The sequence below is a fragment of the Anabrus simplex genome, chromosome 1 (assembly GCF_040414725.1).
Source record: "Anabrus simplex isolate iqAnaSimp1 chromosome 1, ASM4041472v1, whole genome shotgun sequence".
Taxonomy (NCBI): Eukaryota; Metazoa; Arthropoda; class Insecta; order Orthoptera; family Tettigoniidae; genus Anabrus; species Anabrus simplex.
Window position 1 is genome coordinate 1,119,867,313 of NC_090265.1, and position 15,604 is coordinate 1,119,882,916.

Sequence of the window (15,604 nt, forward strand, 5' to 3'; positions counted from 1 at the left end):
CAAACAGTGATATAGGAATTAGAAAGATGTTTTTGAAGACTTTTGTGTGGAGCATGGCATTGTATGGAAGTGAAACATGGACGATAACTAGCTCAGAAAGAAAGAGAACAGAAGCTTTTGAAATGTGGGGTTACCGAAGAATGCTGAAGGTGAAATGGGTATATCTAATCACAAATGAAGAGATACCGAGTCGAATTGGCGAGAGGAGATCGATTTGGCTAAATTTGACGAGAAGAAGAGAGAGAATGATAGGACATATCTTCAGACACCCAGGACTTGTTTAGTTGGTTTTTGAAGGAAGTGTAGGTGGTAAGAACAGTAGGGGTAGACCAAGGTATGAATATGACAAGCAGGTTAGAGCAGATGTAGGATGCTGTAGTTACGTAGAAATGAAAAGGTTAGCACAGGATAGGGTGGCATGGAAAGCTGCATCAAACCAGTCTGTGGACTGATGACTCAAACAACATGTACATTTCTTGTATGTATGTTTAGTCCTCAGCCCGAAGGCTGGTTGGATCCTCAACAGCTCCGCCATCAGCTGTCATAGATGGCCTAGGCATCATTGAAGAGGCGTACTAGGGAAATGAGGAGCGAGGTAGTTTCCCGTTGCTTTCCTCACCGACCCAGAAGTTGCTATTACATATCAGTCTGCCAAGCCCACTGAAATGCATGCACCAACCGACCCTATGAGCAATATTTTCACACCATTCATAGCAGGGACTGGCTGCAGAAGGAATGGCATTACTAGCATCACTCGTACCTCAGTCACTTTCATTTTGTCAAAGCCAAGGTTAAAGCTGAGACAGATCAATGAAAGTAACAAGATTGCTCTAGCCCATACCAGAAGACATAGTGCACTGTAAACACTAGGTCCCGCCAGCAAAGGCATGTACATTTCTTAAGTCACCCATATTTTCTTTAGTGCTTGACAACGCATTACAGCATTCCAAATGGGGTAATTTGGAACACAAGCAGCCACACACATATGCACATGGATTTTCCTGAATTAAATCAAAACCCACAGATCGCACCTACAACACCACATCGGTACTGAAAGTTAACTGCTGCACTATACAATAATAAAATAAGCGTATTATATTTTAAGCCAGTTAAAATATGAGTCGCGCAGGTCAGAAGTTTAGGAAGTACTACAAAAATCTTGTGTCACTTGAAGAATATGTATGCAAACACAATATTTACTTACATTTTCTTGTCACAAGGGAAGTGGAAGAAAGACCGCGAATCCTTCTGCACTTCATAGTTATTGCAATCAAACACAGCACATATCTTTCCACTCATGTTGAGAGGAGATATAAAGGAATAACACACGCTACTATTTACTTATGACAACTTACTGCAAACGCATAAATATTGCCAGAAACTTCACAAACAAATACACGTGCTCTTATGACAGAATCATTAACTCCAGGTCACTCCACTAGACAGAACTCTAATTGCTGTCCCTCGATATCTCACAGAGTGTCGAGTATTGTCTCTACTGTATTTGCTAACAGGTAAAACTCTGATACACTGTTCATGAAGTACAGGTTATAGATCCAACATAGAAACAGCTCTGACTCCAACAAGCTCAAACACTTGCCAACATCGGCATTATATAACATACACCAAGAAATAAGCAATAGAATATAAGCTGTATCAAAATTGTACCACTCCGCCAACTACTTTGGGATGATTCATTTCCCGAAGCTCCCAAGCTCACACTGTACAATACATCTTGTACCATTCTACCATAAGGACTGGACGCAGCAATGTTGACTAGACATACAAAAGGTCTCCTACAAGTCAATGAAATGAAATTCCTTCGTTCTTACCTCCAAAAGACAAGGAGAGACAAAATAAGGAATTGAAATATCCAGCAACAACTTGGAATGGACAAAAGTCTGTTGGAAACCTTAGAATTAAGCAGATTACGATGGTATGAACATATGAGAAGGATGGCTCCAATTAGGACCCCAAGAGCATACTATGAAAGAAATGTTCGTAAGTGGCCCAGAGGGAGACCTCGTGATGGTTGGGAAAAACAAATTTTCAAAGACCTAGCAAAATATGATTAAAACTGGCAGCAAATCATAGAACATCGGCTTTGGATAGCCAGGACAAAAAATTGGAAGACACTTGTAAACACCCATATCAAGTTTGCTGGAACAGAGGACTGATGATTAGGCGATGATGATGATAATGATAATAGGTTAGATCCAGCTAGTGATAAGACCACTGGGCTGGGGGCAAGCAAACGGGCCCATGCTAGAGCTGCAAAACGGCCAACAGGTCTCCAGCATCCCGTGGAGTCCAACTAAAATGTGACAGAAATTGAGATTACCCGGTGCACACTTGAAATGACGCTCTTTCCTTTGAAAGTGGTAACCATGGCTATACACCACACAAGCTCTATCTGAGACAATACGATCATTGCATTCATCACAGCTGATCACAGCTGGACAACAGGAATAAGGAAAATGGTGGCAATCTGTAGTATGAGGCTGTCTCGGTTTCAATTCTTCTATGTGGGTGAGTGGGTTGGACCCTGGCAAGCATCGAGTAAGGATCTCTCCTCTCTGCTACATCAGGCATCCTTTCTAAGATTCCAACATCTGAACCAGGCATGGAAGTGACACCGACTAATAAAAACTAATAATCTGTGACAAACAAGAACCTAATTATAACTGATCTTTTTCAGAATTTCTTGGGTCCGAACTTGTTATGGATTTGGTCCGAATGCCAACCCTACATGGCAGACTGTATTCGCTAGTGCCTATTTCTGTCATGGTTAGTAGTGTGCTGTACGTAAATAAAGAGAAGAGTATTAAGACAAACAGAGGAATTAACCATACACATTTAAGACCAATGTTCTGATCATACTCAGCAGAAGAGCTAGACCTAACCACAACAGAACAACGATAATAAATTAAAAAGAAACACATACACACTCTTAAATGAAATATAACCTAGCCATTGATGCTTTCACGGCCCGTACTTATAGACATGGGCTTTTGGGCTTATGCCGTGTCAAGAAAATAAGGTAAAATTCTTTACATTTCGCAGAGCACTCTCGTGAACAGTAGAGATTTTCTTCTGATGATGCAGAGAACAGCAATCATCACAACAGAAATTGATTCAGGCATCATTTCTAGATATTACACCTTCATAAAAAACATTTCAAAGTGGCACCCATTTCATACAACTTATTAGGAACATTCAATTTAGCATCCTTAACTTGGTAAATATTTCAATATTCTGGAAATTAACGTAATTTATGGATTAGGATAGGGAGAGTGCAATTAATTCAGTATCATCACTCTTCTCTATGCCCACAATATCACAGCATTATTCACACGAGAACTCCAGTTTTTACCCCATATATGAACCGCATATGTAGCGAGGTATCCTAATTATCAACCCAGTCTTGGTACCACCAGTATAATGCTTAAAACATATCCCAAAAATATCGCAAGAAATTATTCATAAACGGCTAGACTGTAAAGGCAAGGGAAAAAGGATCGAGGTCAATTTTCTGTGCCGACTGTAATGTGATTTCATTAAAATTAAAAATTTTAAATTCTGAACAACTTACTGCACAGTATAATTCCACCAAAAACAACCTGAAAATATTATAGACCTATGTATTTGTAATAACGTGACAATCAACTTCATAAAACACAGTACTGGGCTAGACTTACCCTGACATTAAGGTGAAAAGAATTTCTGGCTTCGTACAGATGTATTCCACAGTAGGAGACCTAGTTCCAATCTGACGACGTAGAATGTTGTTAAAAACCTGAGCCACGTCCTTCTTGCCCTGAAAACAATCTTTAAATTTTAACAAAAGTAATAAAATATGTACAACACTTAATGTTACCTCTTCCTTTCAAGAGTAAAAACTTCTTTGTGTGCCTCATTAAAATACCTTCCACATCAATTCCTGGATTCAAGCAATAGGCTATATCAAACCAGTTATTAGACAGCAAACTATCAATGTATTTACTGAATATCATGATTATTTCAGTAAATACCTCAAAGTCAATGCGATTAAGATTCTGAATTAGGAGCAGTAGTAGATTGCTATTGTATAGTTCTTGAGCTAACTGCGCTACAATGATATCTGTCTGAGGTTCTGCATCTGAAGTGCCATATAGCATATTCTTGATCAAGACCAAGTTTTTGCTGACATCTTCCTGGGCCTGAAAAATAATATAGAAATTCCACATTTAACCAATACTGTAATAGTACCCAGATAAAAATAGAGAGAAAGTTACAATAAGCTACTATTTCTAACCTTTTCGGCCTTCCTATCACCCCTTTCCAATGCATTTACTGCTTCCTTCAGGGCTTTCACCACTTCAGCAGGACTCTTTTGGGACTTGCCAAAGAGAGGCATTGTTATTTATTAAGAGATGACAAACTGTTCACAAAATTAACCTTTCCACATATGGAAGCAGGCTTAAGTCCAACCTGAAACCAATGCTGACATTTAAGTTCAATAAACAAAGTGAAATCCTGTAAACATGCGGTCCCCTATGTCAACAGATTACAACATAAGAATACTTATTAATGAACCTCAATGAGTCTGCACTTAATTCTGACATTTAGCATAACGCTTTTCAAAAATGCGACGAAACGTTAAAAGAGAAAACACTCACTTGCAAGATTTGGTTGACAGACGAGTACAACGAACTTTATTAAATTAATTAAATATTACTGTAAAATACAGCATAAAGACCCAAAATCTGCCTAAACCAGTAAATGACAGCATTGTCGGCATACCTGATTATATATAGTTTTTCAGTGGAACAGTACACACATACTTTTTAAGAAAAGAATGATAAACAGTTTTGGCAGGTACCGTAATAGCAATTCAGCAAATGCTCGGTGCACAATGATATTTCGTTAGACAAAATTACTTATATTATAGTTTTAAAATTAATTTCTTCACTTACAGTACGATAAAAATGGCAATAATTTTCTGAGTTCTCACTGGGGTAAATACTTTTTCGACCTTCGAACAGCCAATGCCTCCTCGACTATATACATGGTTAATCCGAACAAGTAAAATATTAACCTATTTCGGGATTTCTTCGTACGGACCACAGAATCTCTTGCGTACTTTGTCAAGGGTGAGCTCAGAAACAACCAAAATAGTTACCATTTAAAAATTACCACTCATGATTAAACCGGATACTCTATAAAAATACTAATAATTATCATTAATAAATAGCCTATCTTACCTTGATAATCTGAGGCATAGGATATTTAAATTATGTAGCTAGCTTTGAATATTTCCGGGTTTACCAGCACCAGTATATTTTAATCATTGTTAGAACAAAAATATAACGATTACAGTAACTACCAGTCGGAGAAGTTTAACGGTGATAAAATACTGTTCTGAGTAGATAAGAAAAACGTTATATGTTTTGTTAATCACACTTTTATGAATAATCAGATATTTAACAAATTATACTATATTTCCTCATTCAATTCTGAACCTTGTATTCTTTGCTATCTTTTCTATCTGATATAATCTAACAAATTCACTAATAACTTTGAAGATATTGTACCAGGCATGTTAGCTTGATGACCATGAGATGATACGCAGGGCGTGTACAGCACATTAAAATGGAGTGGGTACAGAGAGTGAGAGGATTTGCTTTGAATGAAGTGCTGAATTTTGAAACTGTTTGTTTATTGTATAAAGCCAAGTTCGCATCACGTCAATACAGTGGTAGATGACGTTTCTCTGTCTTACGACTGGCGATGTCCCGCGTTGCTCTGCTACTCATCGCATCCTCATCATGGAACAGCTCTCGGCACAATGGGACCACGTACCACTCAACAAGGGCAGCAATAGATGTTCTTGCAGTTTTAGAAGTTCTTTAAGGTCAAGGAGTTCGTGTCATCGGGCTCTCACACTCAGAAGGACAGTGCGAAAACACACATATTAGCCCCCTGGACGTACTGGACGGATTAGTCTGAGGTGTAAGTTTTGAACTGACTTTTACCGTTCCCATGAAAGGATTAAAGAAATGCAAAGATACCGCGTCGAATGTCAATGGAATCGAACACGAACACTTCTTCGGTAAGTTCGCTGACAAGGAGTAAGTAAAGGTCATGCTGCCGTATGTCAATAGAATCGAACCCTTATTCTTCCTAACGTAAGATACACTTGGTACAGCCTATAAGATTGTTCACACGAATCAAATAGTTCACCTGTGCTTTTTAATGTTCGAAGAAGGAACCGCAACTATTTGTAAAGTACTTCTAAGTTCTACAATTAATTTGAATGTATTTACAAGGTTTATTCAGAACAGTGCTATGACAGTATAAATGCCAATTACTTCACTTTGGTGGAAGAAGTTAAATGCTGTACGTGTGAATTTAGTTCCGTTCAGACGCACTGTTACGTAGACATGTGACAAGAAGATAGCACTATTAGACTATTAATAAAGGAGTAGTCCCGTTTACTCACACTAACACGTATATGTTCAAACACGGATAACAAAACTGGTAAAAGTTTACAATAACTTGATCGTGAACATTAGTTCCGTTCACTGATAGTCCTAGGTTCATTTAAAGGTAATGTGAAATTACAAATGTATTCACACGTGAAGTTGTAATGTTTTCTAACATTCAACTTTCATTCGAGGAAATATTAGTCTTGATGCACTGTTTAAGATTCTAAGTTTACTATCACTAGAAATATTTCAATAACTTTGAGGTATTTATTCTACGACTGACTTTGAAGTGACTATTGAAATGCTTCAAAGATATTCTCACCGTAATTTAGTAGAACTGAAATCGTCGACTTTGATTCCCCAGTCTTACATCGTAGCACCAGCTTCCAGCAGCCAACCATCCTTGTTAGGCTGTGGGATGAGACTGTGCCTATGTCTTTTTTCTCTTACTTTCGAGGGAGGGGTGCCCGAAGCCCGCTCCCTCCGCCTGGCAATCGTCACTAATCTACTCTGCCTTCCAGATGCTATTAATTTATAAGGAGAAAAGAGATAGCAGGGAAGAGCGGAAATGGTACTACAGGAGTACCTGCCAGTCCCCATGTCATGCTATCAGACAAGGTTTGTGTTGGAAATGTGGTGTTAAGGGTGGTATTATGGGTCAGAGGAAATAACATAGGTGGAAAAATAAAGAGCCTACATATAAAACCTGACGAATTTTGATAGCACATGCAAGGATGTGGTTCGTGGATAGGTCCAGGTGATAGTGTTAGTTGAGAAAATGTATCATGCACAAGCCATGAGCCATATTCTCGCCAGTCAAGTTATCAGAGGACCAGTCCGTTAGGGCACTGCCGTGACTAGCGCGGGCCTTGCCGGTTGCGGAGCCATGCGCCAATAGCCACTAGCGCCTGACGCAAGGCTCCGTCCCTTTGGGGTCCCTCGTATCCAGTCTCCTATTCCGGAGAATGAGACGAAGCCCGTAAAGGTGGAGGCGTCCTGAATGGGGATAGAACATGATGCCAGGTCTCCTTCCTCTCTGCCCGCGCAATGGCCCGGTAAACAGGGCAACTGCGATAAGAAGCCGGGTGGGCCCCGCGCAGTTGTCACAGAATGGCGCCACTTTAAGTGCCACGCAGGCCGTGTGGTAGTGATCAACCCCACAACGGTTATATCCTACTCGGAGCGCACACCTATCCTGTCGGTGGTCACACCTCAAGCAGCGTAAATTCTGCAAGACCTGCCGAGGGGTTCGTGTAGATCTCACCTGACTGCCACTACCCGTTTAGGTCCTCTCCTGGTTGGCTCCTCGGACGACTGCTGCCCTGGGAGAAGATCTGGGATGGGCTGGACGGCCCTCTCCTGGTGAGCCTGCGTCGCCTCCTTCCTCCTTGTCCGGGGGTGGCGTCTGTTTCCTGGCGGTGGGCATCGCTTCGCGGCGGAGGAAGAGGCCTCGTCCTGGTGACCCTTGAGTAGCAGGTGGCCCAGCTGGAGAGTCGGCTTCTCCTTCATCCTGATAGGCGGCGGCGTCGGTCGTTGCAGCAGTCAACTGGTTGCGTTCCCAGTCCTGTGGGGCGCACGTCGATATCTGCATCGTGAACGGGGCGCTAGCAGGCCGAGCCTCGGTAGCAGCCTCTAAACGCCCGGGGTTGTCCGTCTCCGTTCTGATTTCCGCCGTTTGGATTGGCTCTCAGGTCTGCGCCTGGGTGGTGGGCTTTCACTGGGTGGCCCGGGCAGGTGGTAGACGATCCTGGTTGGCGGCCTTGTTGGTTTGCGTGTACTTCATGAAGTACAGCTTTTCAACTTGTGTTACGCCATCACGACGCTTGGAAGCGTCGGGGTCCTCATCGGTCCTTGGCTTCGGGGGAGCCGAGAAGCGTAGCTCCGTACCCACCTGCTTGTGCCTCTACCTCCTGGCAGTCATTATCGGTTGTGCCTGGTACCATCGTAACCTCAAAGTAAACATAAAGTTCCCTCTCATGAAACCGATGTCACCTGGGTCCTTTGGGCGAATGAATATCGCAAAGGACGTGACGTAATCGGTGAGTTCGATGGCCGCAGTGAGTGCTTCATCCGATTCCCAGGGCCATCCCTTTCGTTCTCCCAGCAGTTGGCGGAGGTGTGTCATGAGAGTGACTATCTCCTCGTGCATCTCGTAGCCCAGTCTGAAATGCACTAACAGCGCCGGGAGGGATGAGTGCACGGGCTCGAAACTGTCGAGGACTCGCCGGGCGATGGCCTTTGCAATGTTTCTGGTGGCGTAGTATTTCTCAGCACAATGGGGTGGTTCCGCCATTCCGGCTTCTACCTGAAATAAAACCTGGAAGAGAGATAGTACTGAGAAGTGCTTCCTGATAATGCTCGTAGCGTGTACTGAAAAGTATACACGGTAGACAATGCTCTCTTGGAAGGTGTACTAACAAGTACAGTTATCTGGCTAGTACTCGGAAAGCATAAATAACTTGACGAGGATAGTGAGTCAGCGGGAAGCACGTACGGTCTCTCTCTGTGACTACTAAACTCGTCCTCTTGTGTCTATCGCCATCTATAATAATATCTGCGAGTAAAGTTGACAAGTTCCATGGAAAATTGAGAAATAGTAGACAATTTCGTGAAATTTCCAAAATATCTTAATGTCTTAATTTAAAGAGGACATGAGTCTACTGCAAATGAAAACAAAATGAAAGACTGAATAAAACCGAATCGAAAAATGCCAACTGGGCGTAAGAGAGTCTGTGTAGTACATGAGAAGTCGAGGATGCCGAGACCATTAGCCGAAACTGCTCTTGTCTAGCCTATGGGACTAGAGAAGCCCGGAAACGTGCAACAAGCTGTAGTCCAGGCGCTGGAGGTCGAAAATACACTGGTGTGATTTCACATCATTCACAGACATGAACAAAGCTCTCTAAACCATAAGTCTGTACGTTCACTTTCTAACACCCATGTGACGTATTCTGCACCCAAAAAGGTTGCCGTTTTGCCTTCTACATTGCAACTGCAAAGATAACATTTAGCTAAATTATAAATTACAACAAGTCTCAACATTTTAGACACTATTCTGTAGTCTAAGAATTACGTTAAAATTAAATTAATTCCTTTCTATATCCAGAAAATCTATTTAATTAAAATAGGTGGAGGCTGTGTCGGAACCAGGACTGCAAGTTTTATGGGCTGTATGGGTGTAGGGGAGTGTCAGGAATACGTGAAAGCGCACATTTATTTTCTGAAATTTAACTTCTTTGCCTGAGATCTCCTTTTGTCGGTGTTGCCATATCACGCCAATTTCAATCTTCTTAGATTCGCTTACATCTACTTGAGGGCCAGTTTCATAAAACACTGTTAAAAATCCGATAACGGAGCGTTATTAATTAACATACGTGGTGTTATAGAAATCGCGTTTCACAGAACACTATAAGAAGCTTGTTAACTAACGTCGCGAAAACGTTAACGATCAAGTGAGCAGTGTGTAGCATTTATTTCGCTCCTGTGAAAGGTAGAGGTTCCATTTGACATACCTTTACGATAACCTAAGAAAGAAGGGCACAAAAAAAAAGAAGATAATTCGAAAAACGAGTTCGAGCGGTCCAAGTTAAGAGGTGCTATATTTAATCCAGCATTTAAATACGGTACATGACTTTGAAGATTATTACATTAATCGGTGACGAAGTTCAGTCTCTTTGTAATGACGACTTGTGATGCAGAATATCACAACATCCGAATTTGAATAACATGACAGATCTGCGCTCAGATGGCCTTCACTTAAACCGCAGTGGTACATATAAGTTAGGAAATTTCTTTGGAAGGGGTATACGGAGGTACATTCAGGGAAACGGGGTGGCCTATGAGGCGTTGTTAAAGGAACAGGGAACTGGAAATCAAGTATGGATGACGTAAAAATGTTAGTGCTCAACTATAGAAGTATTGTAAAGAAAGGAATAAAATTAAGTAATTTAATAGATATATACTTACCAGATATTGTCATAAGAGTTGGCTGAGAAATGATATAACGGATGCAGAAATGTTCTCACTGAACTGGAGGGTGTATCGTAGAGATAGGATAGGAATTAAAGGAGGGGGAGTATTCATTCTGGTGAAAGAAGAATTTTTAAGCTGCGAAAAAGTTAAAGTTTACGAACACGAAATTCTAAGCGGTAAGGCTCATCTCTAAAGGTAATAGGCAGTTTGATGCCTTCGGAGTGTACAGACCAGGAAAGGGTAGCGCAGACGCTGATTCAGAATTATTTGATAAGGTAATCAGCTATGTGGGAAACGATAAGGAAAACAACGTGATTGTAGCGGATGATCTCAATTTACCAAATGTCAATTGGGAAGGCAATGCAAACGACAGGAAGCATTACCAACAAATGGCAAATAAGTTAATATGGGAAGGGCAGCTTATTCAGAAAGTGATGGAACAAACTAAAGGGAAGAATAATCTGGATGTGGTGTTTTTTTTTTGCTAGGGCTTTACGTCGCACCGACACAGATAGGTCTTATGGCGACGATGGGATAGGAAAGGCTTGGGAGTTGGAAGGAAGCGGCTGTGGCCTTAATTAAGGTACAGCCCCAGCATTTGCCTGGTGTGAAAATAGGAAACCACGGAAAACCATTTTCAGGGCTGCCGATAATGGGATTCGAACCTACTATCTCCCGGATGCAAGCTCACAGCCGGATGTGGGTAAAACCAGATGAGCTCTATAGAGAAACCGAAGTAACAGATGGTATTAGTGATCACGAAGTTGTTTTTGTGGTACCGTAGTTAAAAATAAATGTGAAAGAAAGGAAGATATTAAAATCAGGACTATTAGGCAGTACCATACAGACATGAGAGAGTTTTAATAAGTAACTATGATCGGTGGAAAACGGTAAATAAAAATGTAAACAGACTCTGCGATGGGTTTAATGCAATTGTTGAGGAATGTGAAAATAGGTATGTACCTTTAAAGGTGGTAAGGAATGGTAAAAATCCACTATATTATAACAGAGAAGTAAAGAGACTAAGGTGTAGATTGGAAAGATGTAGAGTTAGAAATGGCTGTGGAAGTAAGGAGAAATTGAAGGAACTTACAAGGAAATGGAATCTAGCAAAGAAGTCAGCTAAGGATAACATGATGGCAAGCATAATTGGCAGTCGTACAAATTTTAGTGAAAAATGGAAGAGTATGTATAGGTACGGTATTTTAAAGAAGAAACAGGTTCCAAGAAGGATATTCCAGGAATCATAAATGAACAAGGGGAGTGTGTATGCGAGGATCTTCAAAAGGCAGAAGTATTCAATCAGCAGTATGTAAAGATTGTTGGTTACAAGGATAATGTCCAGATGGAGGAGGTGTCTATTACTAAAGACGTATTAAAATTTACATATGACAGCAATGGCATTTACAGTAAGATACAAAAGTTGAAAAATAGAGAAGCGGCTGGAATTGATAAGGTTTCGGGGATGTACTAAAGACGATGGGTTGGGATATAGTACCATATCTGAAGTATTTATTTGATTGTTGTTTGCATGAAGGTATTATACCAAATGAATGGAGAGTTGCTATAGTAGCCCCTGTGTATAAAGGAAAGGGTGATAGACATAAAGCTGAAAATTACAGGCCAGTCAGTTTGACATGCATTGCATGTAAGCTTTGGGAAAGCATTCTTTCTGATCGTATAAGACATGTTTGCGAAATTAATAACTGGTTTGATAGAAGGCAGTTTGGGTTTAGGAAAGGTTATTCCACTGAAGCTCAACGTGTAGGATTCCAGCAAGATATAGCAGATATCCTGGATTCAGGAGGTCAATTGGATTTTATTTCGATTGACCTGTCTAAGGCATTTGATAGGGTAGATCACGGTAGACTACTGGCAAAAATGAGTGCAGTTGTACTTGACAAAAGAGTGACTGAATGGATGGATCTGTTTCTAGAAAATAGAACTCAGATAATTAGAGTAGACGAAGCTTTATCTGTCCCTGTAATAATTAAGAAGGGAATTCCTCAAGGCAGTATTATTGGACCTTTAGGTTTTCTTATGTGTATCAATGATATGTGTAAAGAAGTGGAATAAGAGATAAGGCTTTTTGCAGATGATGTTATTCTGTACTGAGTTTACAAGGTTGTGAGAAACTGCAAAATGACCTCGATAATGTTGTGAGATGCACAGTAGGCAATGGTATGATGATAACCGGGGTTAAATGTCAGGTTGTGAGTTTGACAAATAGGAAAAGTCCTCTGAGTTTTAACTACTGCATTGATGGGGTGAAAGTTCCCTTTGGGGATCATTCTAAATACCTAGGTATTAATATAAGGAAAGATCTTCATTGGGGTAATCACATAAATATGATTGTCAATAAAGGGTACAGATCTCTGCACATGGTTATGAGGGTATTTAGGGGTTGTAGTAAGGATGTAAAGGAGAGCATGTAAGTCTCTGGTAAGACCCCAACTAGAGTATGGTTCCAGTGTATGGGACACTCACCATGATATCTTGATTCAAGAACTGAAAAGAATCCAAAGAAAAGCAGCTCGTTTTGTTCTGGGTCATTTACGACAAAAGAGTAGCGTTTAAAAATGTTGCAATGTTTGGGCTGGCAAGACTTGGAAGAAAGGAGACGAGCTGCTGGTTTAAGTGGTATGTTCCGAGCTGTCGGTGGAGAGATGGCGCGGGAGGACATCAGTAGACGAATAAGTTTGAATGATGTCTTTAAAAGTAGGAAAGATCACAACATGAAGATAAAGTTGGAATTCAAGAGGTCAAATTGGGTCAAATATTCGTTTATAGGAAGGGGAGTTAGGGATTGGAATAACTTGCCAAGGGTGATGTTCAATAAATGTCCAATTTCTTTGCAATCATTTAAGAAAAGATAGGGAATCTAACACCTGGGCGACTGCCCTAAATGCAGATCAGTAGTGATTGATTGATTGGTTGATTGATTGATTGATTGATTGATTGATTGATTGATTGATTGATTGATTGATTGATTGATTAATAACTGCAACAACACAATCGTATTAGAATTTAGGCCTACCAAATTATACAGGTTGTAGGCTACATGCAATTATGAACCCCTTCATTTGAATTAATATTTCAATACAAAATGTAATGTTTGTTACATTTTCATGAAATTTCAGTATATTATGTATTTCTCTTCTATGAAATATTGCTTTTGGTTGTAGAGCATTCTTGTTATTTTGTGATATATATCTTTCATATTACTCTTCAGGTGTCTCTAAGCTGAATGCTATTAACTGGACACACCATATGATAACTACAGTAGCACAATCATATTAGAATTTAGGCCTACCATGTTATACATGGTGTAGGCTACATGTAATTATGATCCCCCATCCTTTGAATTTATATTTCAATACAAAATGTAATATTTGTTACATGTTAATAAGTTAATGTAATATCAGTATAATACCCATCTCTTTCTTCTGTGAAATGACACTTTGGTCTTCAAAGCATTCTTGTTATTGTGTGAGATAACTATTTTGTATTACCATGCAGACTGTTTTAAACTGAGATTTGTTAACTGGACTCATCATTAATAACTACAGTAGGACAATCATATTAGAAATTAGGCCTACCAGGCTATATAAGTTGTAGGCTACTTGTGATTATGATCCCCCTTCCTTTGAATTTATATTTAAGTACAAAATGTAATGTTTGTTACATGTTAATATGTTAATGGTGTATCAGTATAAGACCTATCTCCCGCTTCTAAGAAATGATGCTTTGGTTTTGAAAGAATTCTTGTTATTGTGTGAGATATGTCTTTTGTATTACCATTTAGAGGTTTTAAGCTGAATTTCATTAACTGGACACATCATTAATAAGTACAGTAGCACAACCATTTTAGAAATTAGGCCCATTAGGTTATACAAGGTGTAGGCTAAATTAATGGAGTATCAGTATAATACCTATCTCTCTTCTTTGAAATAATGCTTTGCTTTTAAAGCATTCTTGTGTTGTGTGAAATATCTCTTTTTTTATTACCATTCAGAGGTTTTAAAACTGAATGTTATTAACTGGACACATCATTAATAACTACAATAACACAGTCATATTATAATAGGCCTATCAGGTTGCACATGATGTAGGCTACATGTGATTATGTTACCCCTTCCTTTGAATTTATATTTCAGTACGAAATTTAGTGTTCGTTACATTTAATGAATTAATGGAATATTAGTGATGGGCGAATGATACGGAAGTTCGAGCAGGCTCGAGTCGGCCCGATAACGTACTTAGGCTCGATGCCGAACCTGTTCGAACTGTCAGGCGACACCACACATCGACTAAGCGGAGCGCGGACGGACCATTCGTCGTATTAGATTACTACTAGGTACACTCAGAATATTTATGTGTGCGGGGTGGTGAACATAACGTTCTCAGTGAACGGAAAGAGCATTTGTTTAAGTCTTCCTGGTAGTACGAACAACAGATTGGTAATATTTATTGCGATAATATGTACCTTTGCATTTTACATTTTGTCCGCTCTCCAGAAATGCGTTTCTGTATAACTTTGTCGTGTTTTGCAGGCTTAATGTCGTTAATCATTACTTTCAAGTACCGATAGTTAACATGTTTATCGTATGCTACGAGCTATTATTTTCTCATTAATAATTAGTAATAATTTTTGCCATTGGCTTTACGTCGCACCGACACAGATAGGTCTTATGGCGACGATAGGACAGGAAAGGGCTAGGACTGGGAAAGAATCGGCCGTGGCATTAATTAAGGTACAGCCCCAGCATTTGCCTGGTGTGAAAATGGGAAACCACGTGAAAACATCGTCAGGGCTGCCGACAGTGGGGCTCGAACCACTATCTTCCAGTAATACATTATTATGTCCGCCTCTGTGGTGTAGTGGTTAGTGTGATTAGCTGCCACCCCCGGAGGCCCGGGTTCGATTCCGGGCTCTGCCATGAAATTTGAAAAGTGGTGCGAGGGCTGGAACGGGGTCCACTCAGCCTCTGAATGTCAACTGAGTAGAGGTGGGTTGGATTCCCACCTCAGTCATCCTCGAAGTGGTTTTCCGTGGTTCCCCACTTCTCCCCCAGGCTATTGCCGTGCTGGTACCTAACTTACGGGCACGGCCGCTTCCTTCCCTCTTCCTTGTCTATCCCGTCCAATCTTCCCATCCTCCCACA

At 40.4% G+C, this 15,604-nt stretch overlaps 1 protein-coding gene across 3 annotated transcripts in view; it reads right to left on the minus strand.

Annotated features, from left to right (window-relative positions):
- The window catches only part of Mo25 (calcium binding protein Mo25), a 117,367-nt gene extending 112,257 nt beyond the window's left edge, over positions 1-5,110 (minus strand). Inside the window, exons 1-4 of one of the 3 annotated variants that reach the window (XM_067150597.2) lie at positions 4,956-5,110; positions 4,295-4,470; positions 4,032-4,199; positions 3,699-3,817 (exon numbers count right to left, since the gene is read on the minus strand). In XM_067150597.2, the coding sequence (XP_067006698.1) occupies positions 3,699-3,817; positions 4,032-4,199; positions 4,295-4,396 (389 nt within the window). In that variant the 5' untranslated portion in view covers positions 4,397-4,470; positions 4,956-5,110. The other 2 variants (XM_067150598.2, XM_067150599.2) reach the window with 2 other exon arrangements.
- Between the last annotated feature and the right edge of the window lie 10,494 nt (positions 5,111-15,604).